General features: G+C 36.3%; 1 protein-coding gene across 1 annotated transcript; it reads left to right on the top strand.

Annotated features, from left to right (window-relative positions):
• The first annotated feature begins 8,849 nt into the window (after positions 1–8,849).
• Positions 8,850–9,836, top strand: LOC141649459 (uncharacterized). Its single transcript, XM_074458150.1, has one exon. It carries the CDS (start codon positions 8,850–8,852, stop codon positions 9,834–9,836), a length of 987 nt encoding a protein of 328 aa, XP_074314251.1.
• The last annotated feature ends 14,150 nt before the right edge of the window (positions 9,837–23,986 follow it).

Genomic DNA, 23,986 nt, shown 5'->3' with positions numbered 1-23,986 from the left:
AGCCCTTTAATGCATTTCTCATTTATGTGACCTAATCGAAAGAGCCAAATGTACAAATCATTTGGATCACTAGTTATGAGTCTTTTGGATTGTATGTTATAGATATCTTTAGTTGAGTTGGAAGTGTCTAAAACATAAATACCATTAAGGGAAGTGACTTGGCTCCCGACCAAGTCAATTTTTAAACAAAATACAATTGTTTTTGGTGGCGAAAGAAAAATCCTTCCATGTCTAACATAGAAGTGGAAATAATGTTTTAGACAAAATGGGTACATAATCAAAATTATATAGATGTAACTTAAAATCACTTAGCTAAGGCAATCACAAGGGTTCCCTTTGAAATGGCGGCTACTCTAGTTCCATTTGCAAATTGGAGATCCATGTTACCCTTGCTAAGTGTTTCCATACTCCTTAACCCTAACTGGAGTGACAAGTCCAGCTTTGATATTTTCCAAATACTTGGGGCAATTTCGATTCCAATGGCCCATGACATTACAATAATGACATTCTTCATAAGATTGGGCACCCTTCTTGGTTGTGGTAGTCTCACTATCCATTTCCAATTCATTATTGGGTTTGGGTTTCTTATCCTTCTTTGCCTTTCCTTTAACAATACCATTACTCCTTTCAGTTGCAAGGACATTCTTGCTAGAACTCCCACTGAAATTAATATTCCTCCTTGCTTCTACAAACAAGGATGCCTTAGAAATAGTGTGATTTTTTTCACAAGATTCTCTTACCAAAGAGGTGGGCATTAATATGGGAGTGGGAGGTGTGGAAGTGGTAAAGTAGCAAAGATTTCCATCCTGACCAATGCCAAATCGTAATTCTCTAATCGTGTCATTGTCATACTCGGAGAACTTTTCATCGAATGATTGGAGCCATGAATTAATAGTGATTGGTGTAAGAGTATTAGATGAATCCATTGCGGATAAATAACTAAAAAAACGGAAATCAAGGAAATAATTAACATTTATCGTTTTAAAGCTTGTAACTATTTTAAATAAGTTTAATATTTATATAGTGACCTCTACCCAACTATTATAAATGATCCCGAGATCCAAATTCATATTAACTTGGGCACGGTGAGCCGATTCATCCCTAATCAATATAATTCGGCTTATCGATTCTACTTCTAGAACTCTCGGTCGATAAAATTACTTGAATATTTATCTTAAGCCCGGAACACATGCGGCAACGGTCGCGAATACTTCCATTGAACTCAATCCAAATTTCGATGTAATAACAATTTACTACCCACTTACCCAACGTAACAGTTTAGCACCCCGGTGAGCCGAGCCTACTTCCTTATGAAATTGGGATTCATGGTTCTACTCTTTGGTAAGGCTAATTCTCAATTATTATTTAGTGAGAGGTCATGTCAATTCATTATCTATCACGTTTTAAGGGAACTAAAGCAGTGAACTACGATAAGTATAATTGACACGGTCGATGACTCGATATGAAAAGCATGTGTTGTTATGGCGATTTGGCAATGCATGCAACATATTAAAATAAATGCAAAACAATAATAATAAATTCCTAGCATGGCCTTCCTAAAATAGAAAATTAAATATTCTATTACATATTCGGAAACCAACTCCTTTGGTCCCTTGAATCTTCAAGTGGCACGCCTCCCAAGAATACCGTCTTTGTCGGAACGCCTTTCTGAATGGCACCGTCTTGAAGGAACTCCGGAGTTACAAATAATAATAAAAATACAAAGCTATTCCTATTATACATTTGTAATATAAAAACTAGTAAAAATAAATGTGATACGAGATCACATTTAAATTACAACCGAATCAATATTCCCTTTCATTACGGGTAATATCAATTAAAACTAAGGCCATACTAAGGTAAAATTACATAATTCAAAATTATATAAATAAAAAGACATTCAACAATTGAAATATATAGCAATATAATATGTGTCTATCATGCCAAATTATGTGCCAAATCGCCCTATTAAACTTATATCGTATATATAACCCGGTTTTATGGAAATGTGTGATAATAACTTATTAAAATCACTAATCAATACTTAAATAAAATTTAAGCTCAAGTTAATTATCCTAACACTCTTAGGTCTCAAAAATTAGTCATCACTCAACTTTTGACAATAATTCAACTTGATTTAATTTTTATGCTCATTTTTTACCTTAAAATCATAACTATTATGAAATAAATCCAAATTAAATTACAATAATTTCAAATTTTGAATTTTAAATTTTTGAACATTCTGGAATATTTCCATTACACTCATAATGTCAAAAATCATAGTTAAAATTTTCGAATTTATTTCGAGAAAAATATAGTTGCGATTTATCGGTTTTATCGAATAAAATATCTAAAGTATACAAAAATTAATTTAAACAATTTTAAAACTTTAGATATGATAATTGGGATATAAATTCAACCCAAAATAATTTTCTCATGCCATGTAATTCGTTTTAGCTATTTATGCTAAAATAGTCAGTATTTATGTCATTTTTACACTAAAAATTCATAAATCATGCTGAATGATTCAAGTTCATCTCAAATTTTACACCCAGTTAGTAAAGTATGCATGTGACAACATATTAAAATTTCATGGCCTATTTCGAAGTATAACTATATTTAACCATTTTACCTCCATTTAATCCATTTTCATCTCATAAAAATCATAAATCATGCAATATTAATCACATTAATACGAAATTTTACATACAATAAGTAAAATATGCATGTGAGGTCATATATAAATTTCAAGGTCAGACACTTAGCTTAACTATTTTTAGCATTTTAATTTCCGTTTTAGTCATAAAAATGTAATAAAATAACTAAAAATCATTAAAATGAGCAATAAAATACCATAAATCATAAAAATGACCTAAAAACATTATAGGACCAGAATATACAACATAAATCATGATTTCGTGACTTTATCTAATAAATCACAAAGTTTTAGTTTTAATTAAGTTACTAATAACTCGAAAAAACTATAAATCGATTATGCATGCAACATCCTATGCTCAGATACCAATTGTTAGGTTCATATACCTATTATTAGACTCTTCTAATAGTGAACTAATTAACTGATACGAGTACGGATACGGTCCAACGAGAGGCTCGGCCTTAGCTCGTCACACACGGCCCAAATATGTTTGGCACACATTCCAAAGGAGCTGCAAGTGACGGTCCAAAATACTACAAGTTAATATTATGTTCTTATTTTACTTATTGCTAATAAAAGTTGGAATAAGACATGTAATAAGTGTAGGCTTTACCTCTTCATCTTCCTTAGCTTTACCTCTTCACCTTCTTAGCTTTACCTTTTCACTTTCTAAGCTTTAACTCTTCAACTTCTTAGCTGGTTGTTTAAGTTCCTTGGCTGCTATATAAAGCCTTGAAACTTATGAATAAAATCAATGAAGAAATTTAGAAAAAACTTGTTTTGAGTTGAAAATGGTTGCGGCCAATCCTTTGTTATTGTTTGACGCGTTTCAAGCATTAACCCGAGTTATAATCAATAGGTCTTGATTATAGTTCACCATTGTTTGAGTTATAGGTCTAGCTCAAGCAAATATCCCATTGGTTCGATTTATTCACATAATTCGAAACAAATATCTTTATTTCTTGTTTCTTTCACAATATCAAAAAAAACACATAAACATTACTTTTCAATTTCCGCTGCCAAATCACATCATATGGTATCAGAGCTTCGGCTCTTGATTTTCCATAATCGAGACGGTCCTATACGTGTCAAAGCCAATTTTTAGTTGAATTTCCGATTGCGATTGGAGTTCAAAGGTTAAACTTGAACAGGTAGTTCGAGGGTTAATCGGTTTTGCATCTCGGGAACAAGTTTCTAGTAATTTGTTATTCAAGGAGCGACGGAGACAAAAAAAAAAAAAAGTTACTGTTCACAACCGTGTTACTGTTCATCCGTGAGAAAAAAAAAAGAAATTTGTCCCAAACGGTCTTAAGGTGTGTCGAAGTCAAGATGTTGGTTGAATTTCCGGTTGCGATTGGAATTCAAAGGTTAAACTCGAGCGAGGTAGTTCGAGGGTTGATCGACTTTGATAACCCATATTATAGGTTCAAGAATCGGGACGATTCTTTTTGAAGAAAGGGCGGATGATACGAGTACGGATACGGTCCAACGAGAGGCTCGGCCTTAGCTCGTCACACACGGCCCAAATATGTTTGGCACACATTCCAAAGGAGCTGCAAGTGACGGTCCAAAATACTACAAGTTAATATTATGTTCTTATTTTACTTATTGCTAATAAAAGTTGGAATAAGACATGTAATAAGTGTAGGCTTTACCTCTTCATCTTCCTTAGCTTTACCTCTTCACCTTCTTAGCTTTACCTTTTCACTTTCTAAGCTTTAACTCTTCAACTTCTTAGCTGGTTGTTTAAGTTCCTTGGCTGCTATATAAAGCCTTGAAACTTATGAATAAAATCAATGAAGAAATTTAGAAAAAACTTGTTTTGAGTTGAAAATGGTTGCGGCCAATCCTTTGTTATTGTTTGACGCGTTTCAAGCATTAACCCGAGTTATAATCAATAGGTCTTGATTATAGTTCACCATTGTTTGAGTTATAGGTCTAGCTCAAGCAAATATCCCATTGGTTCGATTTATTCACATAATTCGAAACAAATATCTTTATTTCTTGTTTCTTTCACAATATCAAAAAAAACACATAAACATTACTTTTCAATTTCCGCTGCCAAATCACATCATATGGTATCAGAGCGGAATAACAGAAGTAATGTTTATGTGTTTTTTGATATTGTGAAAGAAACAAGAAATAAAGATATTTGTTTCGAAATATGTGAATAAATCGAACCAATGGGATATTTGCTTGAGCTAGACCTATAACTCAAACAATGGTGAACTATAATCAAGACCTATTGATTATAACTCGGGTTAATGCTTGAAACGCGTCAAACAATAACAAAGGATTGGCCGCAACCATTTTCAACTCAAAACAAGTTTTTTCTAAATTTCTTCATTGGCTTTTATTCATAAGCTTCAAGGCTTTATATAGTAGCCAAGGAACTTAAACAACCAGCTAAGAAGTTGAAGAGTTAAAGCTTAGAAAGTGAAAAGGTAAAGCTAAGAAGGTGAAGAGGTAAAGCTAATAAATGAAGAGGTAAAGCTAATAAATGAAGAGGTAAAGCTAGTAAGGTGAAGAGGTGATCATTCCTCTTCCCTTAATTACAAACATAATCTGAAAAATGCTAATAAAAATGTAATGTTGGTCCGTCCTTTCCTTGGCATGCGTTTGTGATACATATTTGGACCATATTCAATAAAGTCGAGATTCATTTAATCATCCCGAGATTCATTAAACTAACCCCAAAAAATCATCGGAATGCATTAAACTGATATCCGACATTCATTGAACACGTCTTTCCATTGATCCGTATCCCAACTCGCATCATCAACATATTAATGTGAGTTCATTAGATCTAGTGCATGCATAACTAAATAAGTGATTAAATGAGAAAAACAATGTTCCTTACATTGTTATATGGCTCGAAATAATGGGCACAAATAAGGATACCTTCCTTATTTGTTCTTGAGCTTAAGTGTAATGGATGATCCTCCTTAATCCCAAATGTAGAGATCCTCCTCTTGTTGCACCCAAAACAAATCCCTTAAACTAATATATTAACTAACTAGATTAATATACTAGTATCCTTAAAATAATTCTAATAATATGCTTATTACTACACTAGTAATCTTATATTGTGATTAGAATTTTTGATGAACAATATTCATGTATTTTAAAACTAGTTTTTAGAAAGAAGTGGTAGAGAAGATGAGAATAAGAAGTATGAATGAATGAATTTTGCATGAGTCAAATGAATAGAGAACAAATTCTCTAATGTAGAGGGAGGGTGCCGGTTGTGGGGGAATGGAAGACCAATGCATGGTCCTTCCTTTTTTTTTCTTTTTTTCTTATCTAAACCTTAGGCATGTAAGGCTAGATAAGTAGAGTCATTATGATGTTATTTTAGCTTATTAAAACAAATCACCCACCATCCTCTAAACCCTCTTCATTTCGGTTCATTATGTAAAATGGACATCCATTTTATTTTGTCAATTTGTCATTTATCACACAATATGTCACATGTAGTATGTAACATGTTATTAATTAATTTAATGCATATTTATCAAATAAATATCATTATATACATTAATTAAATTACATACAACAAATTGAATAGTGATTCTTGATCACATAAATAAAATGGGTCATATAATTATAATTCACTACATATTGTAATTATAATTAACCATTCATTCTTATCTCAATTGTTTCACAAACAATAATCAATTTTAGTAATAATATTTCAATTACTAAAATAAATCTTATTTAATCAAATTACAATAAGATATAAATAATTTCTCTCACAAATGAATTGTTCAATTTTAAGGAATTGATTAACTTGTATCGTCATACAATTAATCAATTTGTCTATTAAGGGAATTGTCCTATAGGAGTGACCTTAAGGGATGAACTGATCACCACTGTCAAACGACAGTAATGTCAAACTCTAGTTAGCCAATCATTACTGATTAATGTTGATCAGTTGACTATATAAATGAATCATCTCTTACGTATTCTTAATTTGAGATTTAAATATGTGATCGCACTATTGTTGAGGACACATACTCCAACAGAATGGTCCTTATATAGGCCTTCCTGTGAAGTTTTCAGTACATGTAAAAACCCTAGATAACTCCATCTAAGGGCCAGGATTAAACTAAGGAAACAAACAAGAACATTGGGACTATATTGCAACGGTTAAAAATGAAAATTAAGGCAACCTGAATAGAACAAAAGAGTTGCAGACTGACAGTGACAGGTTGTCCTCTTGACTGTTGTATTTCTTTGGCTGGTTGTTGAAGGTCAAAATTGCCTTGGTCCAGGCATCTTTTGTGGCTCAAGGCTTTATCTGTGAATGCTGAAATAAGCCAAGGCTTTCTTTGTTGAGAGTTTTTACCTGTTTGGCCAAAAATGGCAAACTTGCTTTATCTGAATTACCCCACCTGCAACTTGCTTTCAGTTTTGATTTTTCTGTGGAATTCTTTAGGATTGGTCCCTGGCTCCTTAAGATTGATTTAATATTAGTTGAAAAGAGAGTCAGCTGGCCAAGGTGGCTGCTGGTGGCTAGCCTAGTTGTTGTTCTTGTGGCCTGATGAGACTGGACTGGTAGTTGAGGTTGCCTCAGTGCTGTTGCTGGTTTGATCTGTGACTGGCATCCCTGGCAAGACAAGGGTGTGCTTTGGTTGTGCCTGATCAGTCTCTAAAATAGTGTTAGCCTGGTTAACAGCTCCTGATACAACCCCCACTGGTTGAACAGGGCTTGACCTTAAGCCTGGATCCTCCTCCTCCTCCTCAGAATCTTCATAGAATGGACTAAGATCACCCACATTGAATGTACCATGAACCCCATAGTCCCCTGGCAAGTCAATTTTATAAGCATTTGGACCAATTCTTTCTAAGACCTCAAATGGTCCATCTGCTCTAGGCATAAGCTTGTTCTTTCTCTTGGAAGGGAACCTTTATTTTCTGAGGTGCAGCCAGACCAGATCTCCTGTCTCAGATTCCTTCTTCTTTCTAGGCTTCTTGGATTGTTTCTTGTATAGCTCATCGGACCTTTTAATTTGTTTCTTTAAAGTTTCATGCAGCTTCAGCAGTTGTTCAGTTGTTCTCTTGGCATCAGGATTGAGCTCTTCCCTTGGGACAGAAGATAAGTCCAAGGGCATAAGTGGATTAACCCCATAGACTATCTCAAAAGGACTGTGACCAGTAGCAGTGGATGGTGCTCTGTTGAATGCAAATTCAGCTGCAGCTAGCTTTAAATCCCAATCCTTCAGAGTTTTGTTAACCAGACACCTTAGAATCCTCCCCAAAGTTTTGTTAGTGACCTCAGTTTGGCCATCTGTCTGTGGGTGGTGGGAGGTACTGAACAAGAGCTTTGTCTTTAGCGGCTTCCATAGGGTTTTCCAGAAGTAGCTCATGAACTTGGTATCCCTGTCTGATACAAATGTCTTAGGAATCCAATGGAGTCTCACAATTTCTTTGAGATATAGCTCAGCAACACTAGCAGCATCCTCAGTTTTCTTGCAGGCTATGAAGTGAGCCATCTTACTAAACCTATCTACAACCACCATGATTGAGTCCTTGCCTCGTTGTGTCCTAGGTAGTGCCACAATGAAATCAAGCCTCACATCTTCCCAAGGTTTATCAGGGACAGGCAGTGGAGTGTAGGGTCCTGCTTGGAAGGAGCTCATGGCTTTCTAGCATGTTGAGCACCTTCTAAGGACTGTCTGAATATCACCTATCATACTGAGCCAGTAAAACTGATCCTGTAAGATCTCTACTATTTTATGGACTCTAAAATGTCCCCCTAGTCCTCCTGAATGGACTTCCCTGATTAGCAAATCCCTGTAGGACCCCTTTGGCACACACAGCTTGTTACCATGAAACAGAAAACCTTCTTGCAGCATATATTTCTTGCTCTGAGTTGATCCTCCCTCTATGAGAGTAATCCACTCCTCAAAGAATTCGGGATGTAGTGCTTCTTGCTGATTCAGCAGAGAAGGCCAATAGCTCAGAGGGACACCCCATCCATAATCCTGATCAATGATTAAGCGGGTTTTGGAATGTGCGGGGTATGAATAGGAGGAGTAAGCAGCAGGTTATACATAGATTTTTGATAAATAATAATGTTAATTTCTTTGCTTTATTAGAGACTAAAATTAAACCAAATAAATTGCACACAACCATGAATTCCTTTAGTAATTGGAGTATTTCTACAAACTCAGCATACCAGTATATCCATATGACAGTGCTTTATAAGAGTACCAATGCACGTTCTCATGTCACCATGGTCTATGCTTTCAATGGAAGCAATGAGAGACAGTCTCTTTGGGCTAATTTAAACAGACTAGCAAATAACATTTCAGGGCCATGGGCCATTGGAGGAGACTTCAACTGTGTTTTGACTGAGGATGAAAGAGTGGGAGGATCCTTTTCTAGGCAGGATGCAGAAGATTTCAGGCAATGCTTGCATCAATGTGAAGTGATAGATAGTCCTGCCATGGGAGCTCTGTACAAATGGAATAACAAACAATGCCCGACTGACAGAGTGTATAGCAGACTGGATCGTTTCCTAGTGAACCAGGAATGGCTCAATGATTACCCTCTTCTGTATGCACATTTTTTGCCTGAGGGGATCTTTGATCACACTCCTTGTGTGGTACAGGCTAATGCAACTGATGAAAAGAGAGCCAGACCTTTTAAATATTTTAATATGTGGAGCCTGGCTTCCAACTTCAAAGAGACTGTTCAAGTTGGATGGACGTGTATGCAAACTGGAACTAAGATGTATGAGCTAGCTAAGAAATTGAAGAACCTGAAGCAGGGGCTCAAACAGCTGAACAGGTCCAGGTTTGCTGATATTGAGAATAATGCTGAGGTGGCTCTCACTAAACTAAATAAAATACAGCAAAGCTTGGGAGTGAATCCTCAGAACCTGAGCCTTATTCAACAAGAATGTGAGGCTAGAGAAAACTATCAACAGTTGGCTGAAGCTCAGAACCAGTTCTTGCAACAAAAGGCAAAGATGAAATGGAGTGCAGATAGGGATGCAAATACTTCATTCTTCCATGGCATTTTGAAAACTAGGAGGAGACAAAATCGGACAAGACAGATTATCGATCATCGGGAAATCAACACACCGATAAGGAGGGGTTCAAAGAGTTTTCTAAGATTCTATACCCAGTTGTTAGGCCAGTCTCACCCCACAACTCCCGTCGCACCAGAGTAGTACAAAGAAGGTAACAAATGTGATGAGTCTCACCACCAGATTTTACGATGCCGATTCGATGCGAAAATCAAAAGCACTATCTTCAAAGATACCGATGACAAAGCTCCAGGTCCGTATGGCTACTCTAGTCAATTATTTAAAACTAGTTGGGATACTGTTGGAGGGGATGTATGTGCTGCAGTCCATGAATTTTTTAGGAATGGCAAAATGCTCAAGCAATTGAATGCTACTAATGTTACATTAATCCCTAAGGTGCCAAATCCTTTGACTGTAATGCAATTCAGACCCATAGCATGTTGTAATGTGGTATACAAATGCATTTCAAAACTTCTTTGTGCAAGGCTTGCTTTGGTTCTCCCTCATTTAATTTTTGTCACACAAGGAGGTTTTATTCATGGTAGAAGCATAATGGAGAATATTCTAATCTGTCAAGATCTTGTTAAACTTTATGGAAGGAAGAGTGTCTCCCCTAGATGTCTATTCAAAATAGACCTGCAGAAGGCTTATGACTCAGTGGAGTGGAGTTTCCTTTTTCAGATGCTTCACGAATTAAATATTCCAGCTGGTTTTATTGCTCTCATTAAGGAATGTGTCACAACTGCAACTTACACCTTGAATTTGAATGGGGATAGCTTTGGCTGGTTTAAGGGACAAAGAGGATTAAGACAAGGAGATCCTTTGTCCCCTTTGCTCTTTACAATTTGTATGGAATATCTTACCAGATTGCTAGCCTATACTACCTCTACAATGAAGTTCAGGTTTCACCCTCTTTGCAAATCAATGAAATTGAGTAGCTTAATGTTTGCAGATGATTTGTTGCTCTTTTCTAAAGGGGATGTGGATTCCATTATGATACTGCTACGCACTTTCTCAACCTTTTCACAAGCATCAGGACTTCAGATGAGTAGGGGAAAATCGAATGTGTATTTTAATGGAGTACCTGGTGAAGTCAGAAGAGAAATAGTTCAGGTTTCAGGCTGCATTGAAGGCAATTTACCTTTCAAGTACCTTGGGTTGCCAATTAAACCATCTAAATTATCAATCAAAGACTGCCAACCATTGATTGATAAAGTTCTTGAGAGGATAAGACAACTGGGAACCAAAAAACTCTCGTATGCTGGGAGACTGGTGTTGATAAAAGCAGTATATAGAACTTTACATTCCTACTGGGCTTCTATTTTCATCATTCCAAAGGCAGTGCTCCTCAAAATTAAAGCAGTATGCAGGAACTTCTTGTGGCATGGAGGGACTGAGTATGCTAGGACCCCTACTGTTGTCTGGTCAAAACTTTGCACTAATCAGAAGGAGGGGGGACTTGGTCTGAGAGATGAATACAGTTGGAATAAAGCAGCAGTTGGGAAACTGGTCTGGTGGATTCAGGCTCACCCATCTAAACTATGGGTGCAATGGGTACATAGTGTCTATCTGAAGGGACAAGAATGGGAGGATTATAACCCTCCCCAGGATGCCAGTTGGACTTGGAAAAAAGTTTGTAAATTGAAGCAGGAGTTTCAGCCAGCATATCAACAGAATGAATGGGCAATGGTACCAGGTAAGGAGTATACTATCAAAAAGGGGTATAGCTGGTTAAGGCCAACCAGCCAGGCTGTAAGCTGGTCTCATATTGTTTGGACCAAATGGTCCGTTCCCAAACACAGCTTTATAGCTTGGTTGTATTATCAGCAAGGGTTTAATACCAAAGACAAGCTTTTCAGATTTGGTATTACCCCTGACAGCAGCTGTTGTATTTGTGCTCAAGAGGAAGAGTCACCTCATCACCTCTTCTTCCAGTGCCAGTACAACAGGAGAGTTATTCAGTAAATACAGGAATGGACGGGTGTGACTATGTCTGCTACCAATACTCAGAATTGGTGGCAACACAAGAGGTTCACGAGACTGAAGAATGGGGTCCTGAATAGTATACTCAATGCTGCCATGTATTATATCTGGAATCAAAGGAATGCAAGCAGGCATGAGGGTGTTATAATTAGTCCTGGAAGGTGTGTGGTGATGATACAAGCGGATATCAGGAACAGGATTAAGCAACAGTTGCAGGGTACAGTGTCCAGAAAGGATAAGCATTGGATTGAGAAATTGTTGCACTAGCTAATATGATCTTCTATATGGTCTTCTATGAAGTATGGTAGATGATATAGATGAGTTTGTGATAGGAATATGGATTGTGAGCAATGTATACTGTATATGGTTTTTTTAGCATCAATATAATTTTTTACATTTTACCAAAAAAAATAAAAAAAAAGAATTCAGGATCCTCCTTATACATCTCCTTCATGAACTCAAGCCCAAGTACGTTGTTGCCCATGACAGTCAGCAAAGAGTGTCTTCTATATAGGGCATCAACTACGACATTTTGGTTCCCTTCCTTGTATTTGCTTGAAAAGTTGAAGGTTGCAGGAACTCTACCCATTTAGCATGCCTATGGCTCAGCTTGTGTTGGCCATTGATGTATTTCAGGGCCTCATGATCAGAATGCAACACAAATGGCTTAGGTTTTAGGTAGTGGCTCCAATGTCTAAGGGCTCTTATGATTGCATAAAACTCCTTGTCATAAGTAGAATATTTCAGCTTGGCTCCATTTAACTTCTCACTGAAATAGGCCACAGGTCTCTGGCCTTGGATCAGGACAGCTCATATTCCAACTCCACTGGCATCACACTACCTCAAATAATTGTTCAAAGTCAGGCAGCTTTAGAATGGGAGTCTCACACATCAACTTCTTGATTTTTTCTAAGGACTGCTGAGCAGCTTCAGTCCATTGGAAATCTCCTTTTCTCATGCACTCAGTGATTGGTGCAATAATTGAGCTGAAATTCTTAATGAACCTCCTGTAAAAAGATGCTAGACCATGAAATCCCCTCACTTCTGTGATTGTTTGTGGGACTGGCCATGTTTGCATAGCCTTGATCTTCTCTTGATCAACAGATATTCCTCTCCCAGATATAATCTATCCCAGAAATGCTACCTCATTGACCATGAAGGTACATTTCTCAAGCTTCTTATATAACTTCTACTCCCTGAGTATTTTAAAAACTGCTTCCAAACGTAACAGATGTTCAGATGGACTGCTGCTATAGATCAGTATATCATCAAAGTATACTACAGCAAACTTGCCAAGGCAAGGCCTTAAAACTTCAGTCATTAGCCTCATAAAAGTGCTTGGGGAATTTGATAACCCAAATGGCATAACAAGCCATTCATACAGTCCATGTTTGGTTTTGAAAGCTGTTTTCCATTCATCACCTTCTCTTATCCTCACCTGATGATATTCTTGTTGGGAAATGTGTCCTCAACAATAATGCGATCACATGATTTAAATATCATTATTAAATCTCATTTTAAAGAATACAATTGGGAAGTAATTTTGTTACTGTCAACTGGTCAACATATATCGGTAATGATTGGTCGACTAGAGTTTGACATTACTTGTCGTGTGACGGTGGTGATCGATTGACCCCTAGGTCATACCTAAAGGGCAACACTCTTAATTGATTATTTAATTGATCGTATAACGTTGCGAGTTAATTAAATTACTTGAAAATTGACGGACGATTTTTGGAAGTAAAATTTACGTATCAAATTGAAATGTGATTAAATGAGATACTGATCGAGTAATTAAATTGTATAATTACTCGGATGAAATAAATTGTTTAATGTAACAATTAAAATGAATGAATTATTATAAAATTCAATCGAGTTGAAATTTATAAATGGTAAAATATTTTGGCACAAGTAATTATGAAATTACTAAGTCGATTTTTGTATGTGACGTATTTTTATTAATACGTTGATTTTTAATATGTTAAAAATACATAACACATTTATGTCACATATGACATGTGACACATTGACAATTGACAAAAATAATATGGGATCCATATTATGTAAAGTGCCGAAAAATTGGGGAGCATTAAGCTAGTTAATTGTTTTATTTAGTTGATAAAACATAATAATGAAAAAGCAAGTCTAGGCATGCAAGCCTATTGTTCCTTGTGAAGAAAAATTTTTCCATGCATTGGCTCCCCAATAGCTCTCCTCTTACACGGTTTTGGGGAAGAAAAACTATCATTGTTTTTCTATAATTTTTACCTAATAATATACTAAGTGTAGTGTATTATATTCATTCTAAAATTATCATCCAAAATCAAGTTCTAGAGAGAAGAAAAATCCTCCTCATCTTCTCTCATAAAACCGAAATAATATAAGTGTTTTATAAAATTTTTGGTTCAATTTTCTACCTAGATTAATATTATACTAGCTCAAATAATATTAATTAGATTAAGAGAAAGCCTTGGGTATAATACATAGGGAGAGATCTTACACTTAGATCTTTATTCTTCCATAAGGAAAGCTCAAGAACAAAAGAAAAGGAGATTTCTTTTGTGCCCTTTAAATCCGAAATACCCATTGTAAGAACATGATTTCTTCTCTTTGTTATTTTGTTTGCATGCATAAAATCCGTAATTAATTTTATGACAAATTATTTAGACATATAAGAGTATGTTAATATGTATATGAATCTACATTTCCTTCAATCGGTATCATGAGCCACGGTTGTTTGCATGCAAATTGGTTAAAAGTTTTTCCGAGTTATATGAATAACAAAATAAAACTTGTAAAATTTGTGTTATTATGATATATCACGAAATTATTACATGCATGTTAATATTTCTGGTCCTAAAGTGTTTTAGGATATTTTGGTTAATTTTTCGGATTTTTATTGTTCATAATTTACTATAATGGCATTTAAATGTGATTTTATGAGTAAAAATGTCATTTTTGGTCTAAAAATAGCTATACTTCGAATTTTCACTTGGTTTTTGGATATGTTGTTACATATATTATTTTGAGATAACCTGTAAATTTTCATAATTTTTGGACTTGTTATGCTCGAAAAATGAATTTTTCATCATTAAATTCGGATTTAAGACAAAAATAGGTTAATATGAGTTAAATTTCGAATCTAGTCATAGAAAATTAATATGTTGTCACATGCAATTTTACAAGATGTGTGTAAAATAATTGGCTATAAAGAAGTCTTTTCGCATGATTTATGAATTTTTGAAGAAAAATTAGCATAAATAGTGACATTATTAGTGTAAAATTAATAAAACATAATCTATGACTTAGGAAAAACGTCTAATGTTGCATTTTATTATATTTTTCAGATCTAAAATTGAAAAGTTAATGAAAATAATTTTTCCATGTTTTTATGATTATTTTATTATAAATTGATAAACCGCAACATTGTTTTTCTAAAAAATTTCAAATTTTTAACCTAAGATTTTGAACATTATGAGTGTCATGGAATTTTTCCAGAATGTTCATGAATTTAAATTTTGAATTTTGAATTTATTTGAAATTTTTAGATTTATTTGAAGTTTAATGGCTTATTTTTGTAATTTTTGGTCCTTTTTGAACAATTTTATAAATAAAGGTTAATTATGGTCAAATTATTAGTGAAGACTATATTTTGAGTCCTAAGAGGTTAGGGTAATTAACTTATGCATAAATATGAGTTTATGTATTTTTGTGATTATAAAATGTTGAAATCACGCAAATCCGTAAAAACCGAGTAATATACGATATTGGCTAATTAAAAGGCGATTTAGCATAAAAATTGAGCATGTTCATACATATTATAATGCTGCATTTTAATTATGATTGTCATAATTTTAATTTATGTAATTTTTGAATTATGTAATTTTACTTAGTATGGCCTTAGATTTTAATTGGTATTTCCCGAAATGTATGGGAATATCGATTCGGTTGTAATTTTTATTGTGATCTCGTATCACCGTTTTGTAATTTAATAGATTTATTTTATTTTAGTTACAAATGTATAAATAGGAAATTATGTAATTTATTATGTAATTTTATTCATTCCGGAGTTCCAAAAGACGGATTTCTTCAAGAATGGCGATACATAAAGACGGTGTTACCTCGAGATGTGTGCCACAACCGAAGTTCAAGGGACCAATGGAGTTGGTTTCCGAATATGTAATAGATTAATAGTTTTTCTATTTTAGGAAAGGCCATACTAGGATTTATTTATCTTTATGCTTGCATTTTATTTTATGTCACATGCATCGCTAAATCGCCATAACTAAACATGCATTGTTATTTTATCGAGTTTATCGACCGTGTCAATTCGAATTATCGTAGTTCACCGCTTTAGTTCACTTAAAACGTGATAGATAATAAATTGACATGACCTCTCGCTAAAACAACTAATTGAGACATAGCCTTACCAAATAGTAGAAACCATGAAAACCTATTTCGCGAGGGAGTGCACTCGGCTACCCCGGGGTACAAACCTTGTTACGTAGGGGAAGTGGGTGATAAATGTCTAATCCACCGAATTCATATTTATGAGGGTTTCATCGGCTACCCCGTGCCTAAATTAATATGGGTTTGGATAATGGACACATTTATTCGAAATTTGGATTGAACTCAACAAAAGTAATTGATAAGGGTTTCATCGGCTACCCCGTGCCCTTGTTGATGTGTTTTGGGCTATAGATAAATATTAGAGTAATTTTATCGACCAAGAGTTCTAAAAGTAGAATCGATTAAAAGGTTAATCCACCGAGTTATATTGATGAGGGTTTCATCGGCTACCCCGTGCCTAAGTTGATATGAATTTGGGTCTTGGAATCATTTATTATAGTTGGGTAGAGGTTACTATATAAATGTTCATATCTTGTTAAATTTGCAAGTATGATTTAAAAGACAAATGTTAATATTTCCTTTCCTCCATATTTGTAGTGCTTTACAATGAATCCATCAAATGCTACCGCACCGATAACCATTGAGTCATATCACCATGTTCTTGACGACGTATGCTCCAACAATAATTTCGATACAACTAGAGAACTTCATTTCGGGATAGGTTCGAATGGAAACCTTAATTTCATCACCACTTCTAAACCACCCACTACTACTAGACCTCGTGTGAGTCCGTCTCAGGAAGACTACCTCATACGATCTATAGGGTCTTTATCTCTGGAAGATAAGGATGCCAAAGCTAGTGGGAGCTCTAGCAATCAAGTTCTTGCTTCAAAGGGCAAGAGGTTTAAGAAGAAAGGAAAGAAAATCAAAAACTTCAAGCAAGTTAATGATGAGTGCCATTATTGCTATGGCATGGGACATTGGCTTAGGAATTGCCCTATGTATTTGCGAAATATAAGGGAAGGACTCATTACTCCAAAAGGTACAATTCCTAAAGAAATTTATGTTATTGATATAAATTATACTTCCACTACGACATGGGTACTAGATACCGGTTGTGGTTCTCACCTTTGTAATCATTTACAGGGTTTAAGAGATGTGGAGAAGCTTAGCAAGGGAGATGTGGATCTTCGACTTGGAAATGGAGCTCGGGTAGCGGCCGAATCCAAAGGAACTTATGTTCTAGCTTTGCCAAACGGTTTTGAGTTGTATTTGCATAATTGTTTTTATGTTCCTACGCTCTCTAAAAACATTATTTCAATCGCCATGCTAGACATGGACGGTTTTTGTTTTGTCATTAAGAACAATCGTTGCTCTATTTCTAGGAATGATTTGGTTATTGGCCAAGCTTCTTCCATAAATGGCATTTACATTTTAGAGACCTCAAAACCGACTAATGATATTTATAACATTCAATCAAAGAAACTCAAAACAAGTGACCCAAGTGAAGCGTTCATTTGGCATTGTCGATTAGGTCACATAAACGAGAATCGCATCAAAAGATTAATTTCTACTAATGTGATTACACCATTTGATTATCAATCATTTGGTACATGCGAATATTGCCTACTTGGCAAAATGACTCGTAATCCTTTTAGCGGTAAAGGGACACGAGCTAGTGAGCTATTGGGACTCATACACACCGATGTATGCGGACCAATGAGTATCACCGCTCGTGGTAATTATGACTACTTTATAACCTTCACCGATGACTTGAGTAGATATGGGTATATCTATTTAATGAAACACAAGAGTGAAGCATTTGAGAAATTCAAGGAATTCCAAAATGAAGTAGAGAACCAATTGAACAAAAGGATTAAGGCACTACGATCCGATCGTGGTGGTGAATACCTTAGTCTTGAATTTGATTCACACTTGAAAGGTTGTGGCATTATATCACAACTTTCTCCACCCAGAACACCACAACTGAATGGTGTTGCCGAAAGGAGGAATCGAACCCTACTTGATATGGTTCGATCCATGATGAGTCAAACCGAGTTACCGAACTCGTTTTGGGGATTTGCAATCCAAACCGCAATTCTATCTTTAAATAATAGTCCCACTAAAGCCACCGAAAAGACTCCATTTGAGACATGGAAAGGAAGAGTTCCTAATCTATCCTATATGAAAATTTGGGGATGTGATGCTTACGTCAAGGCTAAACCCGACAATAAGCTTGCCCCAAGATCCGAAAAATGCATCTTTGTAGGTTATCCTTTGACCTCTCGAGGTTACTACTTCTACAAACCTCAAGAAAACAAAGTGTTTGTGTCTTGTGAGGCTGTCTTCTTAGAAAGTCAATTTATTTCTAAGAGACAGAGTGGGAGAAATTTTGAACTTGACGAAGTTCAAGAGCCACAAACCGAGGTAGAGACGCAAGAAGATGTTCCTTCGTCGTCTAACGCGGTTGTACCTCCTCCACTAAGAAGGACGGGCCGAGTCATTCGCCATCCCGATCGATATGTGGGACTTATCGAAGAAGATGGAACGCTCGATGTGTTGCTTATGGAAAGTGACGAGCCCGCCACCTACAAGGCCGCAATCTCTAGTCCTAATTCCACCTTATGGCTTGAAGCCATGAAGTCCGAAATGGATTCTATGCTTGAAAACCAAGTTTGGGACTTGGTAGATTTGCCTAAAGGGGCAAGACCCCTTCAATGCAAATGGATATTCAAAGTCAAGAATGGCATAGAAGGACATGACGATGTCTACAAAGCTAGGCTAGTGGCAAAAGGATTTACCCAAGTCCAAGGTCTCCATTATGATGAGACCTTCGCCCCGTAGCCATGCTAAGATCCATACGGATTTTGTTAGCGATCGCCGCATTTCATGATTATGAAATTTGGCAAATGGATGTCAAAACCGCTTTTCTAAATGGGCATTTAGAAGAGGAGGTGTACATGATACAACCCGAAGGTTTTGTTGATTCTAAAAATCCTAACAAAGTGTGCAAACTTAAGAGATCCATTTATGGTCTTAAGCAAGCATCAAGAAGATGGAATCATCGATTCAATGATGTGATAAAGGAAAATGGTTTCACTCGAAATGTTGAGGAACCATGTTTATACATGAAATTTAGTGGGAGCAATGTTGTGTTCCTAATTTTGTATGTCGATGACATACTACTCATTGGAAATGATATTCCAATGTTGTCTTCCGTTAAGAAGTGGTTAGGTAACCACTTCCAAATGAAGGATTTAGGAGAGGCACAACGCATATTAGGTATCCGGATCTATAGAGATAGATCCAAGAGGATATTGGCACTAAGTCAAGAGTCTTATGTTGATAAGATTCTTCGACGATTCAGCATGGACAAATCCAAAAGGGGTTTGGTACCTATGGTAACCGGAACGATATTGAGCAAGACTCAATGTCCCTCCGAACCCCATGATGTTGAACGCATGAAGTTGATCCCTTACGCTTCCGCTGTTGGATCAATCATGTATGCCATGATATGCACACGTCCTGATGTCTCGTATGCCTTGAGCATGACGAGTAGATATCAAGGAAATCCAGGTGAGAGTCACTTCGGATTGTGTCAAGAACATCCTTAAGTACTTGAGAAGAACTAAGGACTCTATCCTTGTGTTTGGAGGAGACACTGAGTTGCGTGTTACAGGATACACGGACTCAAGTTTTCAAACAGATAGAGATGACATGAAATCACAAGCTGGTTTCGTGTTTATGCTCAATGGTGGTGCCGTAAGCTGGAGAAGCTTCAAGGAAGTCAGAATCATGGATTCAACAACGGAGGTGAGTACATAGCAAGATCGAAGCGCCAAGGAAGCTATGTGGATCAAGCAATTCACGGAAGGTCTAAAAGTAGTACCTACCGCCAATGATCCCATCACTCTCTATTGTGATAATAGTGGGACGATCTTCCAAGCTAAGGAGCCAAAGTCTAGTAATAGATCTAGACATGTACTTAGAAAATATCATGTAATAAGAGATTTCATTGAAAGAAAGGAAATTGCGATTTGTAAGGTTGGGACGGATGACAACATAGCCGATCCGCTCACCAAGCCTTTATCGCAGGCTAAGCATGATGGGCATGTTGCGTCCATGGGACTTAAACGTGTACCAAATTTTTGTTAGATTTTGAAATGAAATAAAAGTGTTGTTTTTGTTCATGTTCATAATCGCATTTGTCTTTTATCCTTAATTTATACTTTGTTACATCCAAACGGGTTGTAGAGACAATTGAACCCCGTTAAAGTGAACATGGATTAACATTGTTTTTGCCCATAGTTACTTATATGAGGTGACGTCTCGAAGCGACTAGAGTGTGAGGCGATTGATGGCAAGTTCAAGTACCATACAGTCATGTGAGATGACTAGTCGATCACATAGGCAGACTGTTAGGAACATTTTATCGGGCCTAATGACCGCTTATAGAGTTCTGGCAAATTTATATAGCCTGGTCGTGGCGAGAGCTACTATAGTATTCGAATGAGTCGATTCTTTTGACTAAAGACTATTCACCTAAGATGGCACAGTTTCAGATTAACTTTGATTTGTGTTACTACGACCTTCGTAAATGGGGTCAAATGGGCATATTTTGGGTTATGATGGTCGTGGCTAGTCGAAGGGAATGAGTGCGATAGGAATTGTCCACCCCTTGTCAGGGTTATAACAATATCTCGGGGCCACTCGAGGAGCAATGAATCGAAATGCGTGGCCACGCTCGGAAGGTATCCGAGTGGATAAATCCGGTCAATCGCTTATTCTCCGGATCGAGGAAACCACTCTCGATATGATCACTTGCAAGTACGACCTGAAAGACACCTTGCATTGAGTGGGAGATAGTAATAGGACAAGAGAATTGGTGACGCACACTTGTCGAGGACAAGTGGGAGATTGTTGGGAAATGTGTCCTCAACAATAATGCGATCACATGATTTAAATATCATTATTAAATCTCATTTTAAAGAATACAATTGGGAAGTAATTTTGTTCTTTTGTCACAACCGGTCAACATATATCGGTAATGATTGGCTGACTAGAGTTTGACATTACTGTCGTGTGACGGTGGTGATCAGTTGACCCCCTAGGTCATACCTAAAGGGCAACACTCTTAATTGATTATTTAATTGATCGTATAACGTTGCGAGTTAATTAAATTACTTGAAAATTGACGGACGATTTTTGGAAGTAAAATTTACGTATCAAATTGAAATGTGATTAAATGAGATACTGATCGAGTAATTAAATTGTATAATTACTCGGATGAAATAAATTGTTTAATGTAACAATTAAAATGAATGAATTATTATAAATTCAATCAGTTGAAATTTATAAATGGTAAAATATTTTGGCACAAGTAATTATGAAATTACTAAGTCGATTTTTGTATGTGACGTATTTTTATTAATACGTTGATTTTTAATATGTTAAAAATACATAACACATTTATGTCACATATGACATGTGACACATTGACAATTGACAAAAATAATATGGGATCCATATTATGTAAAGTGCCGAAAAATTGGGGAGCATTAAGCTAGTTAATTGTTTTATTTAGTTGATAAAACATAATAATGAAAAAGCAAGTCTAGGCATGCAAGCCTATTGTTCCTTGTGAAGAACAATTTTTCCATGCATTGGCTCCCCAATAGCTCTCCTCTTACACGGTTTTGGGGAAGAAAAACTATCATTGTTTTTCTATAATTTTTACCTAATAATATACTAAGTGTAGTGTATTATATTCATTCTAAAATTATCATCCAAAATCAAGTTCTAGAGAGAAGAAAAATCCTCCTCATCTTCTCTCATAAAACCGAAATAATATAAGTGTTTTATAAAATTTTTGGTTCAATTTTCTACCTAGATTAATATTATACTAGCTCAAATAATATTAATTAGATTAAGAGAAAGCCTTGGGTATAATACATAGGGAGAGATCTTACACTTAGATCTTTATTCTTCCATAAGGAAAGCTCAAGAACAAAAGAAAAGGAGATTTCTTTTGTGCCCTTTAAATCCGAAATACCCATTGTAAGAACATGATTTCTTCTCTTTGTTATTTTTTTTGCATGCATAAAATCCGTAATTAATTTTATGACAAATTATTTAGACATATAAGAGTATGTTAATATGTATATGAATCTACATTTCCTTCAATTCTTGCCTCAGATCTATCTTTGAAAAGATCTGAGCCCCACTGAGCTCATCCAATATATCATCCAACCTTGGAATAGGGAACCTGTACTTGATTATGGCCCTGCTATGAGTACACATTCTCCAAGTTCCATCTTTCTTAGGTACCAGTAAAGCAGGCACTGCATATGGACTCAATGATTCCCTCACAAATACCTTTGTCATCAACTCTTCAATCTGATGATGCAGTTCCTTGGTTGCTGTGGGATCACATCTGTAAGCTGGCTTGTTAGGGAGTACAAAACCAGGTACAAGGTCTATGTGATGCTCAATTCCTCTCAGGGGTGGCAAACCACTAGGCAACTCAGCTGGAAAAACCTCCTTATATTTCTAAATCGGAGGTTAAACCTCTGCAGGCACATCATTACTCTCCTCAATGTTGATTTCCCTTGATAGTAGAAACAGCACAGGTTGTTCTTGCTTTAGCTCTTTGATCATGGCTGCCTCAGATAGAAACAACACTCCATTAACTTCCTTAGGCATATTAGGACTTCCATATCCTCTTTGGTTTGGTGGCAAGGGAGTCAGGGTGACTTTCTTGCCATTGTGCTTGAATCTATAGACATTTTCCTTTCCCTGGTGAGTGGTGTTCCTGTCAAACTCCCATGGCCTTCCTAACAGTAGGTGGCAGGCATCTATAGGGACCACATCACACAACACTTCAACTTTGTACACCTTCCCAATTAAAAAAGGAACAATGTACTACTTGCCAACTCTTACTTCAGAACCTTTGTTTAACCACCTTAGCTTGTAAGGACTGGGGTGCTTCTGGGTAGGTAAACTCGGCTTGCTGACCATAATGGTGGAAGCTACATTGGTACAGCTACCTCCATCTAAGATCAAATTACACACCCTTCCTTGGACAGTGCACATACTCCTGAATATCATGGATCTCTGATCAGCTTCTAAAGGAGCTGGTTGAGAGTGCATAACCCTCCATAGGACCAAACTGTGCCCTGTGTCAGGGTGGGCTACAACTTGTCCTTGATCAGTTTCCCCCTCAGCTTCCATTTCTCCTGGAACCAAGGTCTCATCTTCCTCATACTCAACTAGACCTTCTCTTTCCAACTCTTCAATCTCCATAGCTGAGAGAGCTCTAATAGAAGGATAGTCCTTCTTAAAATGGCCAAAGCCTTAGCATTAAAAGCACTTGATCTTATCCCTGGACAAAGGTGGGTTGGTTTTAGGATACATGGGTGCTTTCCCTTTGTCTGCTGTGGGTTGGATAGCTGGTTTAGGTGTCTTAGTGATTTTAACACTAGTATAAGGTTTGAATGTTAGTCTGGTGGGAAATTTGGGTGTTACAGGCTTTACTTTCCCCAGTTTCTCAACTCTTAAGGTCAGGTTAACTGCCTCATCAAATGACCAAACCTGCTGCATCCTTACCCTGCTAGCTATCTTAGGATCTAAACCCTCAACAAACCTAACAATCTTTTGCTCAGGTTTCTCAGTAACCTCACATTGAAGGGTTAGCTGCTCAACGTTCCTAAGGTAGGCCTCAACAGATAACTGCTCTTGTCTCAACTGAGTCAGTTTAATAAAAATATCCTTGGTATAGTCTTTGGATATGAATTTCTCTTTTAATTTCTTTTTCAACATAAGCCAAGACTTGACTGGTTCCTTTCCATCTCTAATCCTTTGGTGTTTCATACTCTCATACCAAAGAGATGCATAGCCTTTAAGTTTTAAGATGGCAACTTTAAAAGCTTTTCTGTCATCAAAATTTTTAAACTCGAAGACTC

Source organism: Silene latifolia, chromosome 3 (genome assembly GCF_048544455.1).
Source record: "Silene latifolia isolate original U9 population chromosome 3, ASM4854445v1, whole genome shotgun sequence".
Lineage (NCBI taxonomy): Eukaryota > Viridiplantae > Streptophyta > Magnoliopsida > Caryophyllales > Caryophyllaceae > Silene > Silene latifolia.
The sequence above is the reverse complement of the archived record's forward strand: the minus strand, read 5'-3'. Positions and strand labels throughout refer to the sequence as shown.

What these genes read in the sequence shown, in the direction of transcription:
- LOC141649459 (XM_074458150.1), top strand. Translation starts at nt 8,850, where the DNA reads ATGACAGTGCTTTATAAGAGTACCAATGCACGTTCTCATGTCACCATG.